The following is a 26,970-nucleotide window of genomic DNA, read 5'->3' on the forward strand; positions in this document are numbered from 1 at the left end:
CATCATTAGGTTTATCAGTCACATCATTAGGTTTATCAGTCACATCATTAGGTTTATCAGACACATCATTAGGTTTATCAGTAAGACATTAGGTTTATCAGACACATCATTAGGTTTATCAGTCACATCATTAGGTTTATCAGACACATCATTAGGTTTATCAGTCACATCATTAGGTTTATCAGACACATCATTAGGTTTATCAGTCACATCATTAGGTTTATCAGACACATCATTAGGTTTATCAGTCACATCATTAGGTTTATCAGACACATCATTAGGTTTATCAGTCACATCATTAGGTTTATCAGACACATCATTAGGTTTATCAGACACATCATTAGGTTTATCAGTCACATCATTAGGTTTATCAGACACATCATTAGGTTTATCAGTAAGACATTAGGTTTATCAGTCACATCATTAGGTTTATCAGACACATCATTAGGTTTATCAGTCACATCATTAGGTTTATCAGACACATCATTAGGTTTATCAGACACATCATTAGGTTTATCAGTCACATCATTAGGTTTATCAGACACATCATTAGGTTTATCAGTCACATCATTAGGTTTATCAGACACATCATTAGGTTTATCAGTAAGACATTAGGTTTATCAGTCACATCATTAGGTTTATCAGACACATCATTAGGTTTATCAGTCACATCATTAGGTTTATCAGTCACATCATTAGGTTTATCAGTCACATCATTAGGTTTATCAGTCACATCATTAGGTTTATCAGTCACATCATTAGGTTTATCAGTCACATCATCACATCATTAGGTTTATCAGTCACATCATTAGGTTTATCAGTCACATCATTAGGTTTATCAGTCACATCATTAGGTTTATCAGTCACATCATTAGGTTTATCAGTCACATCATTAGGTTTATCAGTAAGACATTAGGTTTATCAGTCACATCATTAGGTTTATCAGTCACATCATTAGGTTTATCAGACATCATCATTATTAGGTTTATCAGTCATCATAGGTTTATCAGTCACATCATTAGGTTTATCAGACACATCATTAGGTTTATCAGACACATCATTAGGTTTATCAGTCACATCATTAGGTTTATCAGTCACATCATTAGGTTTATCAGTCACATCATTAGGTTTATCAGACACATCATTAGGTTTATCATCATTAGGTTTATCAGACACATCATTAGGTTTATCAGTCACATCATTAGGTTTATCAGACACATCATTAGGTTTATCAGTAAGACATTAGGTTTATCAGACATCATTAGGTTTATCAGTCACATCATTAGGTTTATCAGTAAGACATTAGGTTTATCAGTCACATCATTAGGTTTATCAGTTTAGGTTTATCAGTCACATCATTAGGTTTATCAGTCACATCATTAGGTTTATCAGTCACATCATTAGGTTTATCAGTCACATTAGGTTTATTAGGTTTATCAGTCACATCATTAGGTTTATCAGTAAGATCATTAGGTTTATCAGTTTATCAGTAAGATCAGACATTAGGTTTATCAGACACATCATTAGGTTTATCAGTAAGGTTTATCAGTAAGACATTAGGTTTATCAGTCACATCATTAGGTTTATCAGACACATCATTAGGTTTATCAGTCACATCATTAGGTTTATCAGTCACATCATTAGGTTTATCAGACACATCATTAGGTTTATCAGACACATCATTAGGTTTATCAGACACATCATTAGGTTTATCAGACACATCATTAGGTTTATCAGTAAGACATTAGGTTTATCAGACACATCATTAGGTTTATCAGACACATCATTAGGTTTATCAGTCACATCATTAGGTTTATCAGTCACATCATTAGGTTTATCAGTCACATCATTAGGTTTATCAGTCACATCATTAGGTTTATCAGTCATCATTAGGTTTATCAGTCATTAGGTTTATCAGACACATCATTAGGTTTATCAGTCACATCATTAGGTTTATCAGACACATCATTAGGTTTATCAGACACATTAGGTTTATCAGTCACATTTAGGTTTATCAGACACATCATTAGGTTTATCAGACACATCATTAGGTTTATCAGACACATCATCATTAGGTTTATCAGACATCATTAGGTTTATCATTAGGTTTATCAGACACATCATTAGGTTTATCAGACACATCATTAGGTTTATCAGACATTAGGTTTATCATCATTTAGGTTTATCAGTCACATCATTAGGTTTATCAGACACATCATTAGGTTTATCAGTAAGACATTAGGTTTATCAGTCACATCATTAGGTTTATCATTAGGTTTATCAGTAAGATCATTAGGTTTATCAGACACATCATTAGGTTTATCAGTAAGACATTAGGTTTATCATTAGGTTTATCAGTCACATCATTAGGTTTATCAGTCAAGGTTTACATCATTAGGTTTATCAGTCACATCATTAGGTTTATCAGTCACATCATTAGGTTTATCAGTCACATCATTAGGTTTATCAGACATTAGGTTTATCAGTCACATCATTAGGTTTATCAGTCACATCATTAGGTTTATCAGTCATTAGGTTTATCATCATTAGGTTTATCAGTCACATCATTAGGTTTATCAGTCACATCATTAGGTTTATCAGTCACATCATTAGGTTTATCAGTCACATCATTAGGTTTATCAGTCACATCATTAGGTTTATCAGTCACATCATTAGGTTTATCAGTCACATCATTAGGTTTATCAGTCACATCATTAGGTTTATCAGTCACATCATTAGGTTTATCAGTAAGACATTAGGTTTATCAGTAAGACATTAGGTTTATCAGTCACATCATTAGGTTTATCAGTCACATCATTAGGTTTATCAGTCACATCATTAGGTTTATCAGACACATCATTAGGTTTATCAGACACATCATTAGGTTTATCAGTAAGACATTAGGTTTATCAGTAAGACATTAGGTTTATCAGTCACATCATTAGGTTTATCAGTCACATCATTAGGTTTATCAGTCACATCATTAGGTTTATCAGTCACATCATTAGGTTTATCAGTCACATCATTAGGTTTATCAGTCACATCATTAGGTTTATCAGTCATTTAGGTTTATCAGTCACATCATTAGGTTTATCAGTCACATCATTAGGTTTATCAGTAATCATTAGGTTTATCATTATTAGGTTTATCAGTCATTAGGTTTATCAGACATTAGGTTTATCAGTCACACATTAGGTTTATCAGTTCATTAGGTTTATCAGTCACATCATTAGGTTTATCAGTTTATCACATCATTAGGTTTATCAGTCACATCATTAGGTTTATCAGTCACATTAGGTTTATCAGTCATTAGGTTTATCAGTCATCATTAGGTTTATCAGTCACATCATTAGGTTTATCAGTCACATCATTAGGTTTATCAGTCACATCATTAGGTTTATCAGTCACATCATTAGGTTTATCAGTCACATCATTAGGTTTATCAGTCACATCATTAGGTTTATCAGTCACATCATTAGGTTTATCAGTAACATCATTAGGTTTATCAGTTTATCATTAGGTTTATCAGACACATCATTAGGTTTATCAGTCATTAGGTTTATCAGTCACATCATTAGGTTTATCAGTCACATCATTAGGTTTATCAGTCACATCATTAGGTTTATCAGTCACATCATTAGGTTTATCAGACACATCATTAGGTTTATCAGTCACATCATTAGGTTTATCAGTCACATCATTAGGTTTATCAGTCACATCATTAGGTTTATCAGTCACATCATTAGGTTTATCAGTCACATCATTAGGTTTATCAGTCACATCATTAGGTTTATCAGACACATCATTAGGTTTATCAGTAAGACATTAGGTTTATCAGACACATCATTAGGTTTATCAGACACATCATTAGGTTTATCAGTCACAGATCATTAGGTTTATCAGTCACATCATTAGGTTTATCATTAGGTTTATCAGTCACAGTCATCATTAGGTTTATCAGTCACATCATTAGGTTTATCAGTCACATCATTAGGTTTATCAGACACATCATTAGGTTTATCAGTCACATCATTAGGTTTATCAGGTTTATCAGACACATCATTAGGTTTATCAGACACATCATTAGGTTTATCATCAGTCACATATTAGGTTTATCAGTCACATCATTAGGTTTATCAGTCACATCATTAGGTTTATCAGTAAGACATTAGGTTTATCATTAGTTTATCAGACATCATTAGGTTTATCAGACACATCATTAGGTTTATCAGTCACATCATTAGGTTTATCAGTCACATCATTATTAGGTTTATCAGACACATCATTAGGTTTATCAGTCACATCATTAGGTTTATCAGTCATTAGGTTTATCAGTCACATCATTAGGTTTATCAGTTCATTAGGTTTATCAGTAACATCATTAGGTTTATCATTCATTAGGTTTATCAGTCACATCATTAGGTTTATCAGTCACATCATTAGGTTTATCAGTCACATTTAGGTTTATCAGTCACATCATTAGGTTTATCAGTACATCATTAGGTTTATCATTATCAGGTTTATCAGTCACATCATTAGGTTTATCAGTCACATCATTAGGTTTATCAGTCACATCATTAGGTTTATCAGTCACATCATTAGGTTTATCAGTTATTAGGTTTATCAGTCACATCATTAGGTTTATCAGACATCATTAGGTTTATCAGACACATCATTAGGTTTATCAGACACATCATTAGGTTTATCAGTCACATCATTAGGTTTATCATTCAGGTTTATCAGTCACATCATTAGGTTTATCAGTTCATTAGGTTTATCAGTCACATCATTAGGTTTATCAGTAGGTTTATCAGACACATCATTAGGTTTATCAGTCACATCATTAGGTTTATCAGACACATCATTAGGTTTATCAGTCATTAGGTTTATCAGTCATTAGGTTTATCAGACACATCATTAGGTTTATCAGTAACACATTAGGTTTATCAGTCACATCATTAGGTTTATCAGTCACATCATTAGGTTTATCAGTTCAGGTTTATCAGTCACATCATTAGGTTTATCAGTCACATCATTAGGTTTATCAGTCACATCATTAGGTTTATCAGTACATCATTAGGTTTATCATTTAGGTTTATCAGTAACATCATTAGGTTTATCAGTAAGACATTAGGTTTATCAGTCACATCATCATTAGGTTTATCAGTCACATCATTAGGTTTATCAGTCATTAGGTTTATCAGTCATTAGGTTTATCAGTCACATCATTAGGTTTATCAGTCATCATTAGGTTTATCAGACAAATCATTAGGTTTATCAGTCACATCATTAGGTTTATCAGACACATCATTAGGTTTATCAGTCACATCATTAGGTTTATCAGTCACATCATTAGGTTTATCAGACACATCATTAGGTTTATCAGTCACATCATTAGGTTTATCAGACACATCATTAGGTTTATCACATCATTAGGTTTATCAGTCACATCATTAGGTTTATCAGTCACATCATTAGGTTTATCAGTCACATCATTAGGTTTATCAGTCACATCATTAGGTTTATCAGTCACATCATTAGGTTTATCAGTCACATCATTAGGTTTATCAGACACATCATTAGGTTTATCAGACACATCATTAGGTTTATCAGTCACATCATTAGGTTTATCAGTAAGACATTAGGTTTATCATCATTAGGTTTATCAGTCACATCATTAGGTTTATCAGTCACATCATTAGGTTTATCAGTCACATCATTAGGTTTATCAGTAAGACATTAGGTTTATCAGTCACATCATTAGGTTTATCAGTCACATCATTAGGTTTATCAGTCACATCATTAGGTTTATCAGTCACATCATTAGGTTTATCATCATTAGGTTTATCAGTCACACATCATTAGGTTTATCAGTCACATCATCAGTTCATTAGGTTTATCAGTCATTAGGTTTATCAGACACATCATTAGGTTTATCATCATTAGGTTTATCAGTCACATCATTAGGTTTATCAGTAAGACATTAGGTTTATCAGACACATCATTAGGTTTATCAGTCACATCATTAGGTTTATCAGTCACATCATTAGGTTTATCAGTCACATCATTAGGTTTATCAGACACATCATTAGGTTTATCAGTTTAGGTTTATCAGTCATTAGGTTTATCAGTCATCATTAGGTTTATCAGTCACATCATTAGGTTTATCAGTTTAGGTTTATCAGACACATCATTAGGTTTATCAGACACATCATTAGGTTTATCAGTCACATCATTAGGTTTATCAGACACATCATTAGGTTTATCAGTCATTAGGTTTATCAGTCATTTAGGTTTATCAGTCACATCATTAGGTTTATCAGTCACATCATTAGGTTTATCAGTCACATCATTAGGTTTATCAGACACATTTATCATTTAGGTTTATCAGTCATTAGGTTTATCAGTTCATTAGGTTTATCAGTAAGACATTAGGTTTATCAGTCACATCATTAGGTTTATCAGTCACATCATTAGGTTTATCAGTAAGACATTAGGTTTATCAGTCACATCATTAGGTTTATCAGTCACATCATTAGGTTTATCAGTAAGACATTAGGTTTATCAGTCACATCATTAGGTTTATCAGTCACATCATTAGGTTTATCAGTAAGACATTAGGTTTATCAGTCACATCATTAGGTTTATCAGTCACATCATTAGGTTTATCAGTAACATCATTAGGTTTATCAGTCACATCATTAGGTTTATCAGTCACATCAGACACATCATTAGGTTTATCAGACACATCATTAGGTTTATCAGACACATCATTAGGTTTATCAGTCATTAGGTTTATCAGACACATCATTAGGTTTATCAGTCACATCATTAGGTTTATCAGTAACATCATTAGGTTTATCAGACACATCATTAGGTTTATCAGTCACATCATTAGGTTTATCAGTCACATCATTAGGTTTATCAGTCACATCATTAGGTTTATCAGTCACAACATCATTAGGTTTATCAGACACATCATTAGGTTTATCAGTCACACATCATTAGGTTTATCATTAGGTTTATCAGTCATCATTAGGTTTATCAGTCACATCATTAGGTTTATCAGACACATCATTAGGTTTATCAGTCATTAGGTTTATCAGTTCATTAGGTTTATCAGTCACATCATTAGGTTTATCAGACACATCATTAGGTTTATCAGTCACATCATTAGGTTTATCATCATCATTAGGTTTATCAGTCAGTCACATCATTAGGTTTATCAGTCACATCATTAGGTTTATCAGTCACATTAGGTTTATCAGTCATTAGGTTTATCAGTCACATCATTAGGTTTATCAGTCACATCATTAGGTTTATCAGTCACATCATTAGGTTTATCAGTCATTAGGTTTATCATTAGGTTTATCAGTCACATCATTAGGTTTATCAGTCACATCATTAGGTTTATCAGTCACATCATTAGGTTTATCAGTTAGGTTTATCAGACACATCATTAGGTTTATCAGTAACATCATTAGGTTTATCAGTCACAGTCATTAGGTTTATCAGACACATCATTAGGTTTATCAGTCACATCATTAGGTTTATCAGGTTTATCAGTAACATCATTAGGTTTATCAGACACATCATTAGGTTTATCAGTCACATCATTAGGTTTATCAGACACATCATTAGGTTTATCAGTCACATCATTAGGTTTATCAGTCACATCATTAGGTTTATCATTATTAGGTTTATCAGACATCATCATCATTAGGTTTATCAGTCACATCATTAGGTTTATCAGACACATCATTAGGTTTATCAGTCACATCATTAGGTTTATCAGACACATCATTAGGTTTATCAGTCATTAGGTTTATCAGTCATTAGGTTTATCATCATTAGGTTTATCAGTATTAGGTTTATCAGACACATCATTAGGTTTATCAGTCATTAGGTTTATCAGACACATCATTAGGTTTATCATCATTAGGTTTATCAGTAACATCATTAGGTTTATCAGTCACATCATTAGGTTTATCAGTCATTAGGTTTATCATCATTAGGTTTATCAGTCACATCATTAGGTTTATCAGTCACATCATTAGGTTTATCAGTCATTAGGTTTATCAGTCACATCATTAGGTTTATCAGACACATCATTAGGTTTATCAGTTTTTATCAGTCACATCATTAGGTTTATCAGTCATCATTAGGTTTATCAGTCACATCATTAGGTTTATCAGTCACATCATTAGGTTTATCAGTCACATCATTAGGTTTATCAGTCACATCATTAGGTTTATCATCATTAGGTTTATCAGTCACATCATTAGGTTTATCATTCATTAGGTTTATCAGTCACATCATTAGGTTTATCAGTCACATCATTAGGTTTATCAGTCACATCATTAGGTTTATCAGTCACATCATTAGGTTTATCAGTTTATTAGGTTTATCAGACACATCATTAGTCATCAGTCATTAGGTTTATCAGTCACACATCATTAGGTTTATCAGTCACATCATTAGGTTTATCAGACATTAGGTTTATCATCATCATTAGGTTTATCAGTCACATCATTAGGTTTATCAGACACATCATTAGGTTTATCAGTCACATCATTAGGTTTATCAGACACATCATTAGGTTTATCAGACACATTAGGTTTATCAGTTATTAGGTTTATCAGTCATTAGGTTTATCATCATTAGGTTTATCAGTCACATCATTAGGTTTATCAGTCACATCATTAGGTTTATCAGTTTATCAGATCACATCATTAGGTTTATCAGTCACATCATTAGGTTTATCAGTACATCATTAGGTTTATCAGTTTAGGTTTATCAGTCACATCATTAGGTTTATCAGACACATCATTAGGTTTATCAGTCACATCATTAGGTTTATCATTATTAGGTTTATCAGACATCATTAGGTTTATCATTAGGTTTATCAGTAAGACATCATTAGGTTTATCAGTCATTAGGTTTATCAGTCATTAGGTTTATCAGTCACATCATTAGGTTTATCAGTATTAGGTTTATCAGTCACATCATTAGGTTTATCAGTCACATCATTAGGTTTATCATTATTAGGTTTATCAGTCACATCATTAGGTTTATCAGTCACATCATTAGGTTTATCATTAGGTTTATCAGTCACATCATTAGGTTTATCAGACACATCATTAGGTTTATCAGTCACAGACATCAGTCACATCATTAGGTTTATCAGTCACATCATTAGGTTTATCAGTCACATCATTAGGTTTATCAGAAGACATTAGGTTTATCAGTTAGGTTTATCAGTCACATCATTAGGTTTATCAGTAACATCATTAGGTTTATCAGACACATCATTAGGTTTATCAGTCATCAGTCACATCATTAGGTTTATCAGTCACATCATTAGGTTTATCAGTAACATCATTAGGTTTATCAGTCACATCATTAGGTTTATCAGTCACATCATTAGGTTTATCAGACACATCATTAGGTTTATCAGTCACATCATTAGGTTTATCAGACACATCATTAGGTTTATCAGTCACATCATTAGGTTTATCAGTCACATCATTAGGTTTATCAGTCACATCATTAGGTTTATCAGACACATCATTAGGTTTATCAGACACATCATTAGGTTTATCAGTCACATCATTAGGTTTATCAGTCACATCATTAGGTTTATCAGTAAGACATTAGGTTTATCAGTCACATCATTAGGTTTATCAGACACATCATTAGGTTTATCAGTCACATCATTAGGTTTATCAGACACATTAAATCATTAGGTTTATCAGTCACATCATTAGGTTTATCAGTCACATCATTAGGTTTATCAGTCACATCATTAGGTTTATCAGTCACATCATTAGGTTTATCAGTCACATCATTAGGTTTATCAGTCACATCATTAGGTTTATCAGTCACATCATTAGGTTTATCAGTCACATCATTAGGTTTATCAGTCACATCATTAGGTTTATCATCATTAGGTTTATCAGTCATTAGGTTTATCAGTCACATCATTAGGTTTATCAGACACATCATTAGGTTTATCAGTCACATCATTAGGTTTATCAGTCACATCATTAGGTTTATCAGTCATTAGGTTTATCAGTCACATCATTAGGTTTATCAGACATCATCATTAGGTTTATCAGTCACATCATCATTAGGTTTATCAGTCACATTAGGTTTATCATCAGTTCAGGTTTATCAGACACATCATTAGGTTTATCAGTCACATCATTAGGTTTATCAGTCACATCATTAGGTTTATCAGTCACATCATTAGGTTTATCAGTAAGACATTAGGTTTATCAGACACATCATTAGGTTTATCAGTAAGACATTAGGTTTATCAGTCACATCATTAGGTTTATCAGTCACATCATTAGGTTTATCAGTCACATCATTAGGTTTATCAGTCACATCATTAGGTTTATCAGTCACATCATTAGGTTTATCAGTCACATCATTAGGTTTATCAGTCACATCATTAGGTTTATCAGTCACATCATTAGGTTTATCAGTCACATCATTAGGTTTATCAGTAACATCATTAGGTTTATCAGTTAGGTTTATCAGTCACATCATTAGGTTTATCAGACACATCATTAGGTTTATCAGACACATCATTAGGTTTATCAGACACATCATCATTAGGTTTATCAGTCACATCATTAGGTTTATCAGACACATCATTAGGTTTATCAGACATCATCATTAGGTTTATCAGTCACATCATTAGGTTTATCATTAGGTTTATCAGACACATCATTAGGTTTATCAGACACATCATTAGGTTTATCAGTCATCATCATTTAGGTTTATCAGGTTTATCAGTCACATCATTAGGTTTATCATTCATTAGGTTTATCAGACACATCATTAGGTTTATCAGTAACATCATTAGGTTTATCAGTCACATCATTAGGTTTATCAGACACATCATTAGGTTTATCAGTACACATCATTAGGTTTATCAGTCACATCATTAGGTTTATCAGTCACAGTCACATCATTAGGTTTATCAGTTTATCAGACATCATTAGGTTTATCAGTCACATCATTAGGTTTATCAGACACATCATTAGGTTTATCAGACACATCATTAGGTTTATCAGTCACATCATTAGGTTTATCAGACACATCATTAGGTTTATCAGACACATCATTAGGTTTATCAGTCACATCATTAGGTTTATCAGGTTTATCAGACATCATTAGGTTTATCAGACACATCATTAGGTTTATCAGACACATCATTAGGTTTATCAGTCACATCATTAGGTTTATCAGACACATCATTAGGTTTATCAGTCACATCATTAGGTTTATCAGTAACATCATTAGGTTTATCAGTCACATCATTAGGTTTATCAGACACATCATTAGGTTTATCAGTAACATCATTAGGTTTATCAGACACATCATTAGGTTTATCAGACACATCATTAGGTTTATCAGTCACATCATTAGGTTTATCAGTCACATCATTAGGTTTATCATTAGGTTTATCAGTCACATCATTAGGTTTATCAGTAAGACATTAGGTTTATCAGTCACATCATTAGGTTTATCAGTCACATCATTAGGTTTATCAGTCACATCATTAGGTTTATCAGACACATCATTAGGTTTATCAGTAAGACATTAGGTTTATCAGTCACATCATTAGGTTTATCAGTCATTAGGTTTATCAGACACATCATTAGGTTTATCAGTACATCATTAGGTTTATCATCATTAGGTTTATCAGTTCATTAGGTTTATCAGTCATTAGGTTTATCAGTCATTTAGGTTTATCAGTACACATCATTAGGTTTATCAGTCACATCATTAGGTTTATCAGTCACATCATTAGGTTTATCAGTCACATCATTAGGTTTATCAGTCACATTAGGTTTATCAGTCACATCATTAGGTTTATCAGTAAGACATTAGGTTTATCAGTCACATCATTAGGTTTATCAGTCACATCATTAGGTTTATCAGACACATCATTAGGTTTATCAGTCACATCATTAGGTTTATCAGACACATCATTAGGTTTATCAGACACATCATTAGGTTTATCAGACACATCATTAGGTTTATCAGTTTAGGTTTATCAGTCACATCATTAGGTTTATCAGTCACATCATTAGGTTTATCAGTCACATCATTAGGTTTATCAGACACATCATTAGGTTTATCAGACACATCATTAGGTTTATCAGTCACATCATTAGGTTTATCAGTGAGACATTAGGTTTATCAGACACATCATTAGGTTTATCAGACATTAGGTTTATCAGTCACATCATTAGGTTTATCAGTCACATCATTAGGTTTATCAGTTTATCAGTCACATCATTAGGTTTATCAGTCACATCATTAGGTTTATCAGTCACATCATTAGGTTTATCAGTCACATCATTAGGTTTATCAGTCACATCATTAGGTTTATCAGTTCATTAGGTTTATCAGACACATCATTAGGTTTATCAGACATCATTAGGTTTATCAGTTGGTTTATCAGTCATTAGGTTTATCAGGGTTTATCAGCACATCATTAGTTTATCAGTGACATTAGGTTTATCAGACACATCATTAGGTTTATCAGTGTTAGGTTTATCAGACACATCATTAGTTTATCAGTTCATTAGGTTTATCAGTCACATCATTAGGTTTATCAGGGTTTATCAGGGGTTTATCAGACACATCATTAGGTTTATCAGTGTTAGGTTTATCAGACACATCATTAGACACATCATTAGGTTTATCAGACACATCATTAGGTTTATCAGTAAGACATTAGGTTTATCAGTCACATCATTAGGTTTATCAGTTCATTAGGTTTATCAGACACATCATTAGGTTTATCAGACACATCATTAGGTTTATGGTTTATCAGACACATCATTAGCAGTAGTGTGGTTATCAGACACATCATTAGGTTTATCAGTCATTAGGTTTATCAGTCTTAGGTTTATCTTCATTAGGTTTATCAGTGAAGGGTTTATAGGGTATGCTGTAGTGTGTTAACCCTAGAGTGTGTCTGTCTTTGTGTGAAGGGTTTATAGGGTATGCTGTAGTGTGTTAACCCTAGAGTGTGTCTGTCTTTGTGTGAAGGGTTTATAGGGTATGCTCCAGAGCTCAGTGAGATTGTTCAACAGTGGAAACATAAAGACAACGATGATGACCAACTCTTCTACACTAAGATCTACCTGGACAAAGTACAACGGGTTAGTATGACCTCTAACCTTTTACAATCAGATATACATTTGAAGTAGGAAGTTTACATACACCTTAGCCAAATACATTTAAACTCACTATTGAACTATTCCTGACATTTAATCATAGTACACAGTCCCTGTTTTAGGTCAGTTAGGATCACCACTTTATTTTAAGAACGTGAAATGTCCGTATAATAGTAGAGAGAGTGATTTATTTCAGCATTCCCAGTGGGTCAGAAGTTTACATACACTCAATTAGTATTTGGTAGCATTGCCTTTCAATTGTTTAACTTGGGTCAAACATTTCAGGTAGCCTTCCACAAGCTTCCCACAATTAGTTGGGTAAATTTTGGCCCATTCCTCCTGACAGAGCTGGTGTAACTGAGTCAGGTTTGTAGGCCTCCTTGCTCACACACGCTTTTTCAGTTCTGCCCACACATTTTCTATCGAATTGAGGTCAGGGCTTTGTGATGGCCACTCCAATATCTTGACTTTGTTGTCCTTAAGCCATTTTGCCACAACTTTGGAAGTATGCTTGGGGTCATTGTCCATTTGGAAGACCCTTTTGCGACCAAGCTTTAACTTCCTGACTGATGTCTTGAGATGTTGCTTCAATATATCCACATACATTTCCTTTCCTCATGATGCCATCTATTTTGTGAAGTGCACCAGTCCCTCCTGCAGCAAAGCACCCTCACAACACGATGCTGCCACCCCCACAATATGATGCTGCCACCCCCGTGCTTCACGGTTGGAGTGGTGTTCTTCGTCTTGCAAGCCTCCCCCTTTTTCCTCCTTTCATAACAATGGTCATTAAGGCCAAACTGTTCCATTTTTGTTTCATCAGACCAGAGGACATTTCTCCAAAAAGTACCATCTTTGTCCCCATGTGCAGTTGCAAACCGTAGTCTGGCTTTTTTATGGCGGTTTTGGAACAGTGGCTTCTTCCTTGCTGAGCGGCCTTTCAGGTTATATCGATATAGGACTCATTTTACTGTGAAAATAGATACTTTTGTTCCTATTTCCTCCAGCATCTTCACAAGGTCCTTTGCTGTTGTTCTGGGATTGATTTGCACTTTTCGCACCAAAGTATGATCATCTCTAGGAGACAGAACACATCTCCTTCCTGAGCAGTATGACGGCTGCGTGGTCCCATGGTGTTTATACTTGCGTACTCTTGTTTGTACAGATGAACGTGGTTTCTTCAGTCATTTGGAAATTGCTCCCAAGGATGAACCAGACTTGTGGAGGTCTACAGTTATTTTCTGAGGTCTTGGCTGATTTCGTTTGATTTTTCTCATGAGGGCAAGCAAAAAGGCACTGAGTTTGACGGTAGGCCTTGAAATACATCCACAGGTACACCTCCAATAGGCTAATTGACATAATTTGAGTCAATCAGAAGGTTCAAAAGCCATGGCATTTTCTGGAATTTTCCAAGCTGTTTAAAGGCACAGTCAACTTAGTGTATGTACATTTCTGACCCACTGGAATTGTGAATTAATCTGTCTGTAAACATCTGTTGGAAAAATGAATTGTGTCATGCACAAAGTAGATGCCCTAACCAACTTGCCAAAATTATAGTTTGTTAACAAGATACTTGTGTTGTGGTTGAAGAACGAGTTTTAATGACTCCAATCTAAGTGTATGTAAACTTCCGACTTCAACTGTACCTGGACAAAGTACAACTGGTTAGTATGACCTCTAACCTCTTACACTATAAATACAAAAGTACGTGGACTCCCTATTGGGACCCATGGGATGAATTGGAACGCAGACTGCGAGCCAGGCCAAATCACCCAACATCAGTGTCCGACAGACGAGAGAGAGGGAGACCTCACTAATGCTCTTGTGACTGAATGGAAGCAAGTCCACACAGCAATGTTCCATCATCTAGTGGAAAGCCTTCCCATAAGAGTGGAGGCTGTTATGGCAGCAAAGAGGGGACCAACTACATATTAGGTGACCTAAACTGGGATATGCTTAACACCCCAGCAGTCCTACAATCTAAGTTAGATGCCCTCAATCTCACACAAAATATCAAGGAAACCACAAGGTACAACCGTAATTACATAAACATGGGCACCCTCATAGATATCATCCTGTCCAACTTGCCCTTTAAATACCTCTGCTGTTTTTAATCAGGATCTCAGAGATCACTGCCTCATTGCCTGCTTCCGCTATGGGTCCGCGGTCAAGCGATCACCCCTCATCACTGTCAAACGCTCCATAAAACACTTCTGCGAGCAGGCCTTTCTAATCGACCTGGCCCAGGTAACCTGGAAGTATATTGACCTCATCCCGTCAGTCGAGGATGCCTGGTCGTTCTTTAAAAGTAATTTCCTCACCATCTTAAATATCAAATCAAATTTTATTTGTCACATACACATGGTTAGCAGATGTTAATGGTCACATACACATGGTTAGCAGATGTTAATGGTCACATACACATGGTTAGCAGATGTTAATGGTCACATGGTTAGCAGATGTTAATGGTCACATGGTTAGCAGATGTTAATGGTCACATGGTTAGCAGATGTTAATGGTCACATGGTTAGCAGATGTTAATGGTCACATGGTTAGCAGATGTTAATGGTCACATGGTTAGCAGATGTTAATGGTCACATACACATGGTTAGCAGATGTTAATGCGAGTGTAGCGAAATGCTTGTGCTTCTTGTTCCGACAATGCAGTAATAACCAACGAGTAATCTAACCTAACAATTTCACAACAAATACCTTATACACACAAGTGTAAAGGGATAAAGAATATGTACATAAAAATATATGAATGAGTGATGGTACAGAACGGCATAGACAAGATGCAGGAGATGGTATAGAGTACAGTATGTACATATGAGATGAGTAATGTAGGGTATGTAAACATTATATTAAGTGGCTAGTGATACGTATGTTTAGTCTGGTTTCAAAAGCATGCCCCTTTAAAACAATGTAGAACCAGGAACAGATATAGCCCTTGGTTCACTCCAGACCTGACTGCCCTTGACCAGCACAAAAACATCCTGTGGCGTTCTGCTTTAGCATCGAGCAGCCCCCGTGATATGCAACTTTCCAGGGAAGTCAGGAACCATTATACACAGTCAGTCAGGAAAGCAAAGGCTTTTTCAAACAGAAACTTGCATCCTCCAAAATGTTTTGTGAAAAGTCCATGGAGAACAAGAGCACCTCCTCCCAGCTGCCCACTGCACTGAGGCTAGGTGACACGGTCACCACTGATAAATCCATGATAATCGAAAATTTCAATAAGCATTTCTCAACGCCTAGCCATGCTTTCCTCCTGGCTACCCCAATCCCGGCCAACAGCTCCGCACCCCTCGAAACTACTTGCCCGAGCCTCCCCAGCTTCTCCTTCACCCAAATCCAGATCCAGACAGCAGATGTTCTGAAAGAGCTGCAAAACCTGGACCCGCACAAATCAGCTGGGAAAGACAATCCTCTATTTCTGAAACTATCCGCCATTGTCGCAACCCCTATTACCAGCCTGTTCAACCTCTTTCATATCATCTGAGATCCCCAAGCATTGGGAAGCTGCCGTGGTCATCCCCCCCTCTTCAAAGCGGGAGACACTCTAGACCCAAACTGTTACAGACCTATATCTATTCTACCCTGCCTTTCTAAGGTCTTTGAAAGCCAAGTCAACAAACAGATTACCGACCACTTTGAATCTCAAAATACCTTCTCTGCTATGCAATCTGGTTTCAGAGCTGGCCATGGGTGCACCCCAGCCACGCTCAAGGTACTAAACGATATCATAACCGCCATCAATAAAAGACAATACTGTGCAGCTGTCTTCATTGACCTGGCCAAGGCTTTCAACTCTGGCAGACTCTAATAGCCTTGGTTTCTCAAATGACAGCCTCGCCTGGTTCACCAACTACTTTGCAGACAGAGTTCAGTGTGTCAAATCGGAGGGCTTGTTGTCCGGACCTCTGGCAGTCGCTATGGGGGTACCACAGGGTTCAATTCTCTGACTATTTTCTCTGTATATATCAACGATGTCGCTCTTTTTTAAATTTTATTTGACCTTTATTTAACCAGGCAAGTCAGTTAAGAACAAATTCTTATTTTCAATGACGGCCTAGGAACAGTGGGTTAACTGCCTGTTCAGGGGCAGAACGACAGATTTGTACCTTGTCAGCTCAGGGATTTGAACTTGCAACCTTTCAGTTACTAGTCCAACGCTCTAACCACTAGGTTACCCTGCCACCCATCTCTTGCTGCGGGTGATTACCTGATTCATTTCTCAGCAGACGACACCATTCTGTATACATCTGGCCCTTCTTTGTACACTGTTAATTAACTAACCTCCAAACAAGCTTCAATGCCATACAACACTCCTTCCGTGGCCTCCAACTGCTCTTAAACGCTAGCAAAATCAAATGCATGCTTTTCAACTGTTCGCTGCCCGCACCCGCCCGTCCGACGAGCATCACTAGTCTGGACGGTTCTGACCTAGAATACACGGACAACTCCAAATACCTAGGTGTCTGACTAGACTGTAAACTCTCCTTCCAGACTCATATCAAACTTCTCCAAACCAAAATTAAATCTAGAATCGGCTTTCTATTTCACAACAAAGCCTCCTTCACTCACGCCACCAAACTTACCCTCGTAATACTGACTATCCTACCGATCCTCGACGATGTCATCTACAAATTAGCTCCCAATACTCTACTCAGCAAATTGAATGCAGTCTTTCACAGTGCCATCCGTTTTGTTACCAAAGCACCTTATACCACCCACCACTGTGACCTGTATGCTCTAGTCGGCTGGCCCTCGCTACATATTCGTCACCAGACCCACTGGCTCCAGGTCATCTACAAGTCTATGCTTCGTCAAGCTCCGCCTTATCAAAATTCACTGGTCACGATAACTACACCCACCCGTAGCACACGCTCCAGCAGGTATATCTCACTTGTCATCCCCAAAGCCAACACCTACTTTGGCCGCCTTTCCTTCCAGTTCTCTGCTGCCAGTGACTGGAACAAATTGCAAAAATTGCTGAAGCTGGAGACTTACATTTCCCTCACTAAATTTAAACATCTGCTATCTGAGCAGCTAACCGATCGCTGCAGCTGTACATAGTCCATCTGTTAATAGCCCACCCAATGTGCCTACCTCATCCCCATACTGTTTTTATTTACTTTTCTGCTCTTTTACACTCCATCATCTGCTCATCTATCACTCCAGTGTTAATCTGCTAAATTGTAATTACTTTGCTACTATGGCCTATTTATTGCCTCAACTCCACACCATTTGCACACACTGTATATAGACTTTCTTTTCTATTGTGTTATCGACTGTATGTTTGTGTATTCCATGTGTAACTCTGTTGTTTGTGTTGCACTGCTTTGCTTTATCTTAGCCAGTTCGCAGTTGTAAATGAGAACTTGTTCTCAGCTGGCCTACCTGGTTAAATAAAGGTGTAATAATATATATTATTTAAATGCCCATGATTTTGGAATGAGCTGTTTGAGGAGCAGGTGTCCACATACTTTTGGTCATGTAGTGTTTATCTGGACAAAGGACAACTGGTTAGTAATGTTTAATCTCAATTTGTATTTTTTTTAAATTGAACCTTTCTTTAACTAGTCAGTTAAGGACAAGTTCTTATTTACAATGATGGCCTACCCCCCCCCCCCGGCCTGACCCTCCCGAAACCCGGACGACACTGGGCCTAACCCTCCCCAAACCCTAACGACACTGGGCCAAACCCTCCCCAAACCGGACGACGCTGGGCCAAACCCGGACGATGCTGGGCCTAACCCTCCCCAAACCCGGACGACGCTGGGCCAAACCCTCCCAAACCCGGACGACGCTGGGCCAAACCCTCCCCAAACCCGGACGACGCTGGGCCTAACCCTCCCAAACCCGGACGACGCTGGGCCTAACCCTCCCCAAACCCGGACGACGCTGGGCCAAACCCTCCCCAAACCCGGACGACGCTGGGCCAAACCCTCCCCAAACCCGGACGATGCTGGGCCAAACCCTCCCCAAACCCGGACGACGCTGGGCCAAACCCTCCCCAAACCCGGACGACGCTGGGCCAATTGTGTGCCGCACTATGGGACTCCCAATCACAGCCGGTTGTGATACAGCCCTGGATCGAACCAGAGTCTGTAGTGACTCCAATAGCATTGGGATGCAGTGCCTCAGACCGCTGCGCCACTCGGGAGCTCCGGGAGCAATTGGGTGAATATGTGTTAAGAGAAGATGCTAAAACTAATAGTGGGACCGGAATGAGGAGCTCCACCCTGCTAGGACGAATAGTGGGACCGGAATGAGGAGCTCCACCCTGCTAGGACGAATAGTGGGACCGGAATGAGGAGCTCCACCTTCCAGACAGATTCTACGCTACCACTTGTGTTTACGTAGATCTGTCCATGAGAGATACAGTAACCTTCTGACCCCTGGCCTCTAACCCCTAACCATTAAATCCTGACCTGTAGCCATTGCTTTGGTGGCGTATAGTAGACTAACGTTTTTATTTATTTATTTAACCTTTATTTAACCAGGTAGGCTAGTTGGGAACAAGTTCTCATTCAACAACGTTGTAGGAAACATTACCACAACAACATTACAAGTTATCTTTCAGACCAAGTACAACATGACTCTGGACCATCGCTCTAGAATCTTCCAGAACCTCAACGGAGCCATCGGTGAGATACATACATACATACATACATACACACACACACACACACACACACACCTAGTACTCCCACTGCTTAGAACCCCAATTCTGCCTCCATCTTCTCTGTGTTGTCTGAAGTGTGTTTAACTAACCTACATGTTATTTTCTCCCCACACACACACACACACACACACACACACACACACCTAAACATACACACACACACACAGAGGAGGTGGTGCTGAAGTTTGAGAAGGCTCGTGTCCGTGCGAGGAACGTGGCCTATGACACACTTCCTGTTATTATCCATGGCAACGGACCCACCAAGGTAACCAATCCCGGCACAGCATCAGAACTTTGGGTCAATCTGGGTAGTGTACTATATACAGTGGGGCAAAAAGTATTTAGTCAGCCACCAATTGTGCAAGTTCTCCCACTTAAGATGAGAGGCCTGTAATTTTCATCATAGGTACACTTCAACTATGACAGACAAAATGAGAAAAAAAATCCAGAAAATCACATTGTAGGATTTTTATTGAATTTGAAGGGTTGGGTAGTGGACTATGTATGTTATATTAGGGTCAGAGAGACGGAGAGGAGGCGTTATATTAGGGTCAGAGACTGAGAGGAGGGGTTATATTAGGGTCAGCGACTGAGAGGAGGGGTTATATTAGGGTCAGCGACTGAGAGGAGGGGTTATATTAGGGTCAGAGAGACTGAGAGGAGGGGTTATATTAGGGTCAGAGAGACTGAGAGGAGGGGTTATATTAGGGTCAGAGACTGAGAGGAGGGGTTATATTAGGGTCAGAGACTGAGAGGAGGGGTTATATTAGGGTCAGAGAGACTGAGAGGAGGGGTTATATTAGGGTCAGAGACTGAGAGGAGGGGTTATATTAGGGTCAGCGACTGAGAGGAGGGGTTATATTAGGGTCAGCGACTGAGAGGAGGGGTTATATTAGGGTCAGAGACTGAGAGGAGGGGTTATATTAGGGTCAGAGACTGAGAGGAGGGGTTATATTAGGGTCAGAGAGACTGAGAGGAGGGGTTATATTAGGGTCAGAGAGACTGAGAGGAGGGGTTATATTAGGGTCAGAGACTGAGAGGAGGGGTAATATTAGGGTCAGAGAGACTGAGAGGAGGGGTTATATTAGGGTCAGAGAGACTGAGAGGAGGGGTTATATTAGGGTCAGAGAGACTGAGAGGAGGGGTTATATTAGGGTCAGAGACTGAGAGGAGGGGTTATATTAGGGTCAGAGACTGAGAGGAGGGGTTATATTAGGGTCAGAGAGACTGAGAGGAGGGGTTATATTAGGGTCAGAGACTGAGAGGAGGGGTTATATTAGGGTCAGCGACTGAGAGGAGGAGTTATATTAGGGTCAGAGACAGAGAGGAGGGGTTATATTAGGGTCAGAGAGACTGAGAGGAGGGGTTATATTAGGGTCAGAGACAGAGAGGAGGGGTTATATTAGGGTCAGAGACAGAGAGGAGGGGTTATATTAGGGTCAGAGACTGAGAGTAGGGGTTATATTAGGGTCAGAGACTGAGAGGAGGGGTTATATTAGGGTCAGAGACTGAGAGGGGGGGTTATATTAGGGTCAGAGACTGAGAGGGGGGTTATATTAGGGTCAGAGACTGAGAGGAGGGGTTATATTAGGGTCAGAGACAGAGAGGAGGGGTTATATTAGGGTCAGAGACTGAGAGGAGGGGTTATATTAGGGTCAGAGACTGAGAGGAGGGGTTATATTAGGGTCAGAGACTGAGAGTAGTGGTTATATTAGGGTCAGAGACTGAGAGGAGGGGTTATATTAGGGTCAGAGACTGAGAGGAGGGGTTATATTAGGGTCAGAGACTGAGAGGAGGGGTTATATTAGCGTCAGAGACAGAGAGGAGGGGTTATATTAGGGTCAGAGACTGAGAGTACGGGTTATATTACTATTATTTTGACACTTTGTGCTCATTTCCATTTATTATCCAACCCCCCCCCCAGCTCCAGTTGAACTACCTGGGTAACTATGTCCCGACTGCCTGGACTCACGAGACCGGCTGTGGGATCTGTGACGACGACCTGATATACCTCAACGACACGCCTGTACGTACCTGTGTCTCTGTCTCTGTGTAGGATGAAGACATGCCCCTGGTCTCTGTGTAGGATGAATACATGCCCCTGGTCTCTGTGTAGGATGAAGACATGCCCCTGGTCTCTGTCTCTGTGTAGGATGAAGACATGCCCCTGGTCTCTGTGTAGGATGAATACATGCCCCTGGTCTCTGTGTAGGATGAAGACATGCCCCTGGTCTCTGTCTCTGTGTAGGATGAAGACATGCCCCTGGTCTCTGTGTAGAATGAAGACATGCCCCTGGTGTGTGTCTCTGTGTTCATGTCTCTCTGTCTCTGTGTAGGATGAAGACATGCCCCTGGTCTCTGTGTAGGATGAATACATGCCCCTGGTCTCTGTGTAGGATGAAGACATGCCCCTGGTCTCTGTCTCTGTGTAGGATGAAGACATGCCCCTGGTGTGTGTCTCTGTGTTCATGTCTCTCTGTCTCTGTGTAGGATGAAGACATGCCCCTGGTCTCTGTCTCTGTGTAGGATGAAGACATGCCCCTGGTCTCTGTGTAGGATGAAGACATGCCCCTGGTGTGTGTCTCTGTGTTCATGTCTCTCTGTCTCTGTGTAGGATGAAGACATGCCCCTGGTGTATTTGTCTGTGTTCATCGTTCAGCCGACTCCCTTCCTGGAAGAGTTTCTAGAGAGACTGACCACCCTCAACTACCCAACCAGACGCATTAGACTGTTTATACACAACAACGTTAGTACACACACACACCATCGCACACACACACACACACGCCATAACACACACATCACACCATCCTACAAGTGTCACAGGACTCGTCTGAAGGTAACCCATACAAAGGAATGGTAGTGTGGAGATATACACTGTTGTAGCATGATTTCCAGCTGTTTATATACACTGCTCCAAAAAATAAAGGGAACACTAAAATAACACATCCTTGATCTGAATGAATGAAATATTCTTATTAAATACTTTTTTCTTTACATAGTTGAATGTGCTGACAACGAAATCACACAAAAATTATCAATGGAAATCAAATTGATCAACCCATGGAGGTCTGGATTTGGAGTCACACTCAAAATTAAAGTGGAAAACCACACTACAGGCTGATCCAACTTTGATGTAATGTCCTTAAAACAAGTCAAAATTAGGCTCAGTAGTGTGTGTGCCCTCCACGTGCCTGTATGACCTCCCTACAACGCCTGGGCATGCTCCTGATGAGGTGGCGGATGGTCTCCTGAGGGATCTCCTCCCAGACCTGGACTAAAGCATCCGCCAACACCTGGACAGTCTGTGGTGCAACGTGGCGTTGGTGGATGGAGCCAGACATGATGTCCCAGATGTACTCAATTGGATTCAGGTCTGGGGAACGGGCGGGCCAGTCCATAGCATCAATGCCTTCCTCTTGCAGGAACTGCTGACACACTCCAGCCACATGAGGTCCAGTATTGTCTTGTATTAGGAGGAACCCAGGGCCAACCGCACAATCATATGGTCTCACATGGGGTCTGAGGATCTCATCTCGGTACCTAATGGCAGTCAGGCTACATCTGGCGGGCACATGGAGGCCTGTGCGGCCCCCCAAATAAATGCCACCCCACACCATGACTGACCCACCGCCAAACCGGTCATGCTGGAGGATGTTGCAGGCGGCAGAAGGTTCTCCACGGCGTCTCCAGACTCTGTCACGTGCTCAGTGTGAACCTGCTTTCATCTGTGAAGAGCACAGGGCGCCAGTAGTGAATTTGCCAATCTTGGTGTTCTCTGGCAAATGCCAAACGTCCTGCACGGTGTTGGGCTGTAAGCACAACCCCCACCTGTGGAAGTTGGGCCCTTATACCACCCTCATGGAGTCTGTTTCTGACTGTTTGAGCAGACACATGTACATTTGTGGACTGCTGGAGGTCATTTTGCAGGGCTCTGGCAGTGCTCCTCCTGCTCCTCCTTGCACAAAGATGGAGATAGCGGTCCTGCTGCTGGGTTGTTGCCCTCCTACGGCCTCCTCCACGTCTCCTGATGTACTGGCCTGTCTCCTGGTAGAGCCTCCATGCTCTGGACACTACGCTGACAGACACAGCAAACCTTCTTGCCACAGCTCGTATTGATGTGCCATCCTGGATGAGCTGCACTACCTGAGCCACTTGTGTGGGTTGTAGACTCCGTCTCATGCTAACACTAGAGTGAAAGCACCGCCAGCATTCAAAAGTGACCAAAACATCAGCCAGGAAGCATAGGAACTGAGAAGTGGTCTGTGGTCCCCACCTGCAGAACCACTCCTTTATTGGGGGTGTCTTGCTAATTGCCTATAATTTCCACCTGTTGTCTATTCCATTTGCGCAACAGCATGAGAAATGTATTGTCAATCAGTGTTGCTTCCTAAGTGGACAGTTTGATTTCACAGAAGTGTGATTGACTTGGACTGACATTGTGTTGTTTAAGTGTTCCCTTTATTTTTTGAGCAGTGTATATAGATATTTAACCTTCATCTGAAGGTAACCCATACAAATGAATGGTAGTATGGAGATATACAGGAAGTTTACATACACCTTAGCCAAATGCATTTAAACTCAGTTTTTCACAATTCCTGACATTTCAAACACTTCATCACCTTGTTTCATATGGTTAATTGTCTGTCCTTTTGTTGCCATTTCTGGATGTGTTATTCAATGTGTTTCTATGGCCTATAGTAGGAAAGAACAAATCCAATATGTTATCAAATCATGAATTTAAATCGTTTGTCGATACCTAAAGGGGTCTTACAATTCAACATCACATTGCTAAATGATTCGTGACCACCTTCAAACAATTCCACCTGTCAGTTTAGCAACCCCCTCCCACGGCTTAGACTTTTAAAGGTTTTAACGGTGTGAGATGCTGTGAGATTGTGTTTAATGCTGTGTGATGCTGTGAGATTGTGTTTAATGCTGTGTGATGCTGTGAGATTGTGTTTAATGCTGTGTGATGCTGTGAGATTGTGTTTAAAGCTGTGTGATGCTGTGAGATTGTGTTTAATGCTGTGTGATGCTGTGAGATTGTGTTTAATGCTGTGTGATGCTGTGAGATTGTGTTTAATGCTGTGTGATGCTGTGAGATTGTGTTTAATGCTGTGTGATGCTGTGAGATTGTGTTTAATGCTGTGTGATGCTGTGAGATTGTGTTTAATGCTGTGTGATGCTGTGAGATTGTGTTTAATGCTGTGTGATGCTGTGCGTGTTAGGTGGTGTATCATGAGCAGAACATTCAGCGCTTCTGGGAGAAGCATCGTGTTCTGTTCCCTGACACCAGGCTGGTCGGACCGGAGGAGAACCTACAACAGGACCAGGCTAGAACCATGGCTGTGTGAGGATTACACCTAGAACTATTCCTTAGAACATGAGGAGGAAACCCTGAACCCAATATTGTAACAATGAGCTGCTTAGAACATGTCCCAAACCTGCATAACCATTCGTGTGTGTGTGTGTGTGTGTGTGTAGGGAGGCGTGTAAGAAGGACAGTCAGTGTGATTACTACTTCAGTATCGATGCTGATGTTGTCATCGTCAACCCTGATGTTCTCCGTATCCTTATAGAAGAGAACAAGTAAGAATCCTACAGACTACACCCTACACCGTACAGACTACACCCTACAGATAATAATAATAAATAATATGACACCCTACACCGTACAGAATACACCCTACAGACTACACCCTACAGAATACACCATACAGACTACACACTACACACTACACCCTAACCCTAATGTTGTCATCTTGCCTTCCTAAAGTATTCATACCCCTTGACTTATTCCACACCCTAAACCCTACAGACTACGCACTACGCCCACACACTACACCCTACCGACTACGTACTACGCCCACACACTACACCCTAAACCCTACAGTCTACGCACTACGCCCACACACTACACCCTACCGACTACGTACTACGCCCACACACTACACCCTAAACCCTACAGACTACGTACTACGCCCACACACTACACCCTAAACCCTACAGACTACAACCCAACAGAATGAATTCTTACCCCTTGACTTACTCCACATGTTGTTACAGCCTGAATTCAAATACATTTTAATAGATATTCAATAGATTTCTCACTCATTTACATACAATACCCCATAATGACCAAGTGAAAACATTGTTTTCAGAAATGTTGTGAAAATTAAACACAGAAATATCTTTATTTACATAAGAATGCCCTGAGGTAGTACATTGTACAGGCACCTTTCGCAGCACCTGTGTCTCTAAGAGCCACACCTGGATTGTACAGATTTGCCCATTTATTTTTTTCAAAATTCTTTAAGCTCTGTCAAATTAGTTGTTGATCATTGCAAGACATCCTTTTTCAGGTATTGCCATAGATTTTAAAGTAGATTTAAGGTATAACTGTAATTTGGCCATTCAGGAATGTTCACTTGCATCTTGGATCAACTCCAGTGTTTATTTGGCCTTGTGTTTTAGGCTATTGTCCTGCTGAAAGGTGAATTCATCTCCCAGTGTCTTTCATCCTGAAAAACTCCCAAGTCCTTAACGATGACAAACAAACCCATAACATGATGCAGCCACTACTATGCTTGAAAATATGAAGAGTGGTACTCAGTAATGTGTTGTATCTTCTCCAAACATAACATCCAGGACACAAAGTGAATGGCTTTGCTACATTTTTTGATGCAGTTTTACTTTAGTGCCTTGTTGCAAGGCTTCCTTCTTTTCACTCTGTCAGCTTAGTATTGTGGAGTAAATACAATGTTCTGGATCCATCCTCAGTTTTCTCCTACCACAGCCATTAAACTCTGTAACTGTTTTAAAGTTACCATTGGTCTCATGGTGAAATCCCTGAGCGGTTTCTGTCCTCTCCGGCAACTGAGTTAGGAAGGATGTCTTTCAAATCAAATTAAATCTCATTTTATTTGTCACGTCTGCCGAATACAACAGCCCTTAACCAACAATTAAGAAGTTAAGAAAAAAATAAGTGTTAGGTAAAAAATAGATAAGTAGAAAATAAAAGTAACAAATAATTAAACAGTAGCAGTAAAATAACAATAGCGGGGGTTACGGTAC

The 26,970-nt window shown here is 39.0% G+C and overlaps 1 protein-coding gene across 3 annotated transcripts in view; it reads left to right on the forward strand.

Moving 5' to 3' along the window:
- The window catches only part of plod3 (procollagen-lysine, 2-oxoglutarate 5-dioxygenase 3), a 94,758-nt gene that overhangs the window by 18,322 nt on the left and 49,466 nt on the right, over positions 1-26,970 (forward strand). For all 3 annotated transcript variants that reach the window (XM_064930952.1, XM_064930951.1, XM_064930953.1), the window contains 7 exons: positions 13,075-13,187; positions 19,792-19,855; positions 20,061-20,158; positions 21,818-21,919; positions 22,508-22,639; positions 25,125-25,246; positions 25,381-25,485. In XM_064930952.1, the coding sequence (XP_064787024.1) occupies positions 13,075-13,187; positions 19,792-19,855; positions 20,061-20,158; positions 21,818-21,919; positions 22,508-22,639; positions 25,125-25,246; positions 25,381-25,485 (736 nt within the window). The remainder of the gene's footprint in view (positions 1-13,074; positions 13,188-19,791; positions 19,856-20,060; positions 20,159-21,817; positions 21,920-22,507; positions 22,640-25,124; positions 25,247-25,380; positions 25,486-26,970) is intronic.

This window comes from Oncorhynchus masou, chromosome 23 (assembly GCF_036934945.1).
Source record: "Oncorhynchus masou masou isolate Uvic2021 chromosome 23, UVic_Omas_1.1, whole genome shotgun sequence".
NCBI lineage: Eukaryota > Metazoa > Chordata > Actinopteri > Salmoniformes > Salmonidae > Oncorhynchus > Oncorhynchus masou.